General features: G+C 35.0%; 1 protein-coding gene across 1 annotated transcript; it reads left to right on the top strand.

The window, feature by feature from the left end:
- Positions 1–2,394: 2,394 nt before the first annotated feature.
- LOC131655985 (linamarin synthase 1-like) lies at positions 2,395–4,307 on the top strand. Its single transcript, XM_058925777.1, has 2 exons — positions 2,395–2,905; positions 3,233–4,307. The coding sequence occupies exons 1-2, from the start codon at positions 2,395–2,397 to the stop codon at positions 4,171–4,173; spliced, it is 1,452 nt and encodes a 483-aa protein (XP_058781760.1). The 3' UTR covers positions 4,174–4,307.
- The last annotated feature ends 2,187 nt before the right edge of the window (positions 4,308–6,494 follow it).

The raw sequence follows: 6,494 nt of genomic DNA, 5'->3' as shown, positions 1-6,494 counted from the left end.
AATTCACTTTTTTATGAGAAATAATTGTAATGTGCTCCTGTGATTGCTTATTTGGGAAACATTTCTTATATTCAAACAATCTACAATGCCAACTAAGCCAACTCTAATGGCAAATTAAAATAAACAATATTGCTTATGGTTAAACAATCATCAAGCAACCATCCATTGGAGATGCTCAGGGATCCTCAACTCAAAGATACAAAATCAATTCAAATTAAGATACAACAAATGAGTTTTGTTTTAGTCATAAAAATTAAAACACTCGCTCAACGTTAAACCGATGATATGCCAAACCCACACAGACTTTGGTATTGACAATTCCTTCTCCCACATTCACGATATTACCTCTAAAAATAGTTTGAGTGTTAGAAAATGGTACTTGAAAAGTAGTTGATCTTTCACCCAATATTAAACCAATAGACTGCAAATGAGTTACAAAATCAAACACAATTCAGATGGAAGCATTAAAAGATTCAAGACAAGGTTGGTTGCTAAAGGATATAATTAATTAGAAGGTTTGGATTACTATGCACATACTCACCTATCGCAAAGCTCGCCTCTGTTAGACTTGTTTTAGCCCTTGCATTAATCCACACTTGACATTTACAACAGTTAGAAGTTAACAATGCTTTTCTTCATGGTGAATTGCATGAAGGTGTATATATGACCGTACCATCCAGTATCACATCGTCCAAACCCAATCAAGTTTGAAAGTTAATTAAGTTTTCATATGGCTTTAAACATGCTAGTAGAAAATGGTATGAGAAATTAACGTCCCTCCTTATTCATCATGATTATAAACTGAGTATGACCATTCTCTCTTTGTAAAATCTAAAAATTTAGACTTCACAATCGTCCTAGTTTTAGTTGAAGACGTCATACTAGTCCTTGTATGAATTTCCAGCCGTCAAAGGAGCCCTCCATCGAGCTTTAGAAATCAAACCTTTTAAAATACTTTTATCGTGCCGCAAGTCAATTATGCAATGAGCGGATATTAAGCACCCCTCAGATTGTAATCAATGGAAACCATTTGATTGTCTTGTGTATATAGGTGCTAGCTAAAAATTACCTGTGATCTCTTCCGATTATTACCTTGTTTTAAAAGTGAAAGTAAAGATTTTAATTTGGGAGGAAAATAAGTTTTTAATTAAAGTGCCTGAAAAGATTTCAATACTTTTATTCATAAAATATATTATATTATGTGTGTAATGACTATGTAAAGAAAAAATAATATGATCCATTGATTTTCATCTATTAGGATCTAATGACTGTAATAATTTATTTTCATTTCTCACAATAATATTGTGTTATTGTGTAAAAAATACAATATTTTATCTTTATAATAATAAAAAATATTAAAATTAAAAATAAATTGCTTCTGTTTTATTTATATAAAAGACAAACAAAACTTAACAAAATCAAAAGCTAACACCAATCTAGTATTGCACTTGAACTAATTCATGATAGGAAGATGCCAAAAAACTTAAATGATATTAGAGACTTAATATGGACGAGTGATGACTTAGAATTTCTTTTTCTATTTTAATAAGGTTGTAACTTAATTAACAGAAAGTATATTTTCAAATTAACCCCCTATTTTTCTTCCAAATATAAAAAGACAAACCCGTCTCAAAACCAATGGCATAGTAAAAAAACAGTGGTACTTCCTTTAATAAAGTATAGTATAATCAGAATAATTTGGAAAAAGTTGATGTATAAGGTTAAAAATTAAGACTGAATATATTAATTTTCAAATACATTTTTGTTTATATTTTATTCTAAATGAAATTAGCATAGGTTAATTCTTTAAGAATATGTTTGAATATAATGAAAAAGAGCAAAATAGAGCGGAAAGAAAATTCTATTCGGTTATTATTTGAAAATTTTATAATAAAATAAAACAAGTTCTTCATTCTTCGTCAACTCTTATAATACATTTAATCATATACAACTTTTCTAATTTTGTGATCGAATATAATGTGTTATGTTGTTTAATTTCTCTTCATTTCAATTCTCTAAAAAAAATAGGGGTTGTCCGATTAGGTTCACTCAAGAGAAGATCTATTTACCACTAATTAATTTAAAAAAAAAGAAAGTGACTATAATTTTTATATGCTTAGTTGCAAACTTTATTTGAAAAAATTGTACATAATTTTTAAACATTAATGGAAATTAGTAAAATTTTAAAGATAGTCTTTTTTAAAATTAATTTTAACTTTAATTTTTAAAATCTATTGAACCAGCTATTAGTTTAGACTATACCGCCCACCCCTGATATGGTAAAATTAAAATCCATTGGATATGCTATAAGTTTCCACTATATATACAAAGTCTTTCTATCTCCTATTAATTCACAAAAACATTATAATTCTCCAAAATTAATATTTGAAAAAAATGGATGCCACGCCTAATAATACCCAAAAACCCCATGCTGTATTCATACCATTTCCAGCACAGGGTCATGTGAATCCTTCAATGCAGTTAGCCAAACTCTTCCGTTGCAATGGTTTCTACATAACCTTTGTCAACACTGAGTTTAATCACAAACGTTTGATAAAATCTCTTGGAGAAGAGTTTGTGAAAGGTCTCCCTGATTTTCAATTTGAGACCATACCTGATGGCTTACCAGAATCAGATAAGGATGCAACACAAGATATTCCAACATTGTGTGATGCAACTAGGAAAAACTGTTATGGTCCATTCAAAGAGCTTGTGATTAAGCTCAACGCTTCATCACCTCATCCAGTTAGTTGCATAGTTGCTGATGGCACTCATGGCTTTGCTGGAAGAGTGGCTAGAGAATTGGGCATTCAAGAGTTACAGTTATGGACAGCTTCTGCATGTGGCTTTGTTGGATATTTGCAATTTGAGGAACTTGTCAAAAGAGGAATTCTTCCATTCAAAGGTAAATTGTATGACTCTCTGTTTGTTTTTTAAACAAGCTCTAAAATAGAAAAAATACTATAAATTATTCTGATATATGGCTATGTGTGAGAAAATGATGTTTGGATATTCTTATCTTTCACCTTCATCATCAAGTCATCCTTATGCGATTATTTTCAAGGGTAGGGTATACACTTTATGATTAAAAAAAAAAAAGCAAAATACAAAATTTTCTTTAATTAAATTTTTCCTTGATTTATATAAGATAAAGATAGCTATTAATAAAAATGATATCATTTTAAATCTATATAGTGAAATTCGAGTGACCTACTTTTGTCAAATTGTTTAGATGAAAATTTTATTGTCGATGGCACCTTGGAGACAAGTCTAGATTGGATCTCCGGAATGAAAGATATCAGATTGAAAGACCTTCCAAGTTTTATAAGAGTCACTGATCTAAATGATACAATGTTTGACTTTCTGGGTTCTGAAGCACAAAATTGTTTGAGGTCATCAAAAGTCATCATTAACACATTTGAAGAATTGGAAGATGAAGCTCTCCAGACTCTTAGGGCCAAGAACCCAAACATATATAGCATTGGCCCGATTTCCCTGCTTGGTAGGAATTTTCCTGAACAAGAGAATGGTTTTAAAGCAAAAGGTTCAAGTTTTTGGAAAAATGATCCAGAATGTATAGAATGGTTGAATAAATGGGAAGCTTGCTCAGTACTTTATATTAATTATGGAAGTATAACTGTAATGACTGATCATCACTTAAGAGAGTTTGCTTGGGGGATAGCAAATAGCAAGTTACCATTTTTATGGATAATGAGATCAGATGTGGTAATTGGTGGAACTACCACTTTGCCACAGGAGTTTCTAGATGAAGTTAAAGATAGAGGGTTCATAACTAGTTGGTGCTTTCAAGACCAAGTTCTTGCTCATCCATCAGTTGGGGGATTCCTAACTCATTGTGGTTGGAATTCAACACTTGAAACTATTTCTTATGGTGTGCCTACTATTTGTTGGCCTTTCTTTGCAGAACAACAAACAAATTGTAGGTATTTATGCAACAATTGGAAAATAGGAATGGAAATTAACCATGATGTTAAAAGGGTGGAAATAACAAAACTTGTATTGGAAATGATGGAAGGAGAAGAAGGAAAAGAGATGAGACAAAAGAGCTTAGAGTGGAAGAAGAAAGCTACAACTGCTACAAATTTGGGAGGATCATCATACAATAATTTTCAAAAGTTAATCAAGGAGGTTCTTCATCACAATGATATTTGAGTCCTATTATAATCAGTTCTTCATTACAATGACCAAGCAGGAGCATCCTACAATAATTTCCATTAGTCGGTAGATGAGGTTCTTTATCATAATAGAATGCATAATTTCCATTTTCTTATTTTTCAATAAATGTCATGTAGACTATTCTTATTTTGGTATTATCTTGCATTAGTGTTGGGAGGTAGTGCCTTTTTACCTTTAGAATATTTTAGTTATGCCATAGAAGCAAAAATAAATGTGCGGTTCATGTATTGAGAAATTTTATTGGACAAGGATTCATCAATGATTTATCTAGTGATTGTTATGTTGTACTGTGTCATGTAATCTATAATTAGAGATAAATACTACTAAGAAAAATACATTTAACAGTGGTTGAAAAAGATATATAATCACGCAGGTCCTGGCATCAGGGGTGGTCCTGAGCACGGGCTCGCAGGGCGGTAGCCCATGGCATCATAATTTTAGGGGCATCATATATATATATATATATATATATATATATATATATATATATATATATATATATATATATATATATATATATATATATATATATTAAAAGAGAATTTTCTATTATGAAAGTACTTGTTAGAATTTTGTTGTTGTTGAAAAATACAAACCAACAAAATTATAGGGGCACTACAAACTACAAAGTCAAAATTAATAAGTAAAGAGAAATTCTTTGGCCACCTCCCTATCTTCTAGTCCACCTCTGGTGAAAACCCCATTATACCCCTGACTTCGGAAATGAACTTCCGAAATGCATGAAAAAGGTGTTTTCGGAAGTTCATCTCCAAAAGCGCCTTTTTTTTGAAAAAAATGTCTTATTTCGGAAGTTCATTTCCGAAACTACAATTTCGGAAATGAACTTCCGCAATAAAACGCGTTCTGCAGATTAAGCAGAACTCTCCCCCTCCCCCAAATCATTTATCCTAATCATCATCAAACACTTCTATAGGCGAAATTTCTGCAGAAGCAAGTGTGAAGTAGCCAAACTCTTCTTCCAAACTCAACCAAACTCATCATTAAACACTAATTGGTAAGTTTATCATTGTTTTTTCAAGTTTTAGATCTATTTGATTAAACTATATTAGGGTGTTTAGAATCTGAAAAAATGACATTAAGATAGCTTAGTACTGATATTAGGATGTTTAGTAGGCAAAAAAATGGATTTGGTTTAGGTTTTTGGATCTGCCATTGGAGGTTGCAGAGAAGCTCTGCGTGGGGGTGTTTCGGAAGTTCATTTCCGAAAACACCTCCATCCCAGTTTTCGGAAATGAACTTCCGAACTGTACCAGAAGTTAATTTTTTTTTGTTTTTTCATTTGTCTCGCATATTAATCGATTTCGATTGTTTATAGGATCATGTCAGACCAGCCAACACGCATCAGACAGGGGAGAGAGTCCCAGACTGCGTCGGCTAGACGCGAGCGGGCGGCGGCGCAGCTGGCGTCGACCCAGGGATGGGGGCAGGGACGGGGACGCCGTGTCCGCGTTCCACAGGACTTGGTGGAGAGTTCATCTGCTTCAGGCTCTAGGAGTAGGCTGGCTCGGGTATCTTCTTCCTGCCAGCGAGAGGAGGAGGATGAGGATGAGGATGAGGAGGAGGAGGAGGTCATACCAGATGTTGACCCTCCAGTCGGGGAGGAGGAGGAGCAGGAGGAGTAGGAGGTGGATAGCTTTCCGGGAGGGCCTTTTGACACTTCCCTGCTGATTCACTACCAGGATCACGTCGCTCGGCGGATCTGGGAGGGAGAGGTATTTTTTTAACTTAGCCGTTTATTTGTCACCATTTTTTATAATTTTACCGTTTATTTCTCGCTTATTTGTTTTTTTGTAACAGGAGAGAGAGCCGCTGAAAATGGTGAACCACGCCCGCAAGATTTTCGGTCTGTTTAAACCAGCAGCTGAGTGGTTTAACGACCATGTGTGAGGTTCAGGGCTCAGCGGGCTCTGCATGACGGGGTACACCACCATCAGCACCGGCATGCAGGGGGCATTTGTGGAGCGCTGGCACAAGGAGACGTCCTCTTTCCACTTGCCGGTTGGGGAGATGACGATCACCTTGCATGACGTGCAGTGTCTTCTCCACCTGCCGATTAGGGGGCCGCTGTTGACCCACTCCAAGATCCAGAGGGTGGAGGCCATTGAGTGGATGACGCTCTACTTGGGCATGGAGCACGAGGTTGCTCACTTTGAGTGCGTCACGACATCTGGGCCTCATGTCCGGTTCACCACACTGAGCACTTATTTTGAGCACCACCTGGACGCGGCTGCCGAGGCTGAGGGTGAGGGTGACGAGCTGTTCATAGAGTATCACCG

The sequence above is a fragment of the Vicia villosa genome, linkage group LG3 (genome assembly GCF_029867415.1).
Source record: "Vicia villosa cultivar HV-30 ecotype Madison, WI linkage group LG3, Vvil1.0, whole genome shotgun sequence".
In the NCBI taxonomy this organism is placed as follows: domain Eukaryota; kingdom Viridiplantae; phylum Streptophyta; class Magnoliopsida; order Fabales; family Fabaceae; genus Vicia; species Vicia villosa.
The sequence above is the reverse complement of the archived record's forward strand: the minus strand, read 5'-3'. Positions and strand labels throughout refer to the sequence as shown.

What these genes read in the sequence shown, in the direction of transcription:
- LOC131655985 (XM_058925777.1), top strand. Translation starts at nt 2,395, where the DNA reads ATGGATGCCACGCCTAATAATACCCAAAAACCCCATGCTGTATTCATA. An exon ending in AGGAATTCTTCCATTCAAAG is followed by an intron (nt 2,906 to 3,232) that starts GTAAATTGTATG and finishes CAAATTGTTTAG; the next exon opens with ATGAAAATTTTATTGTCGAT.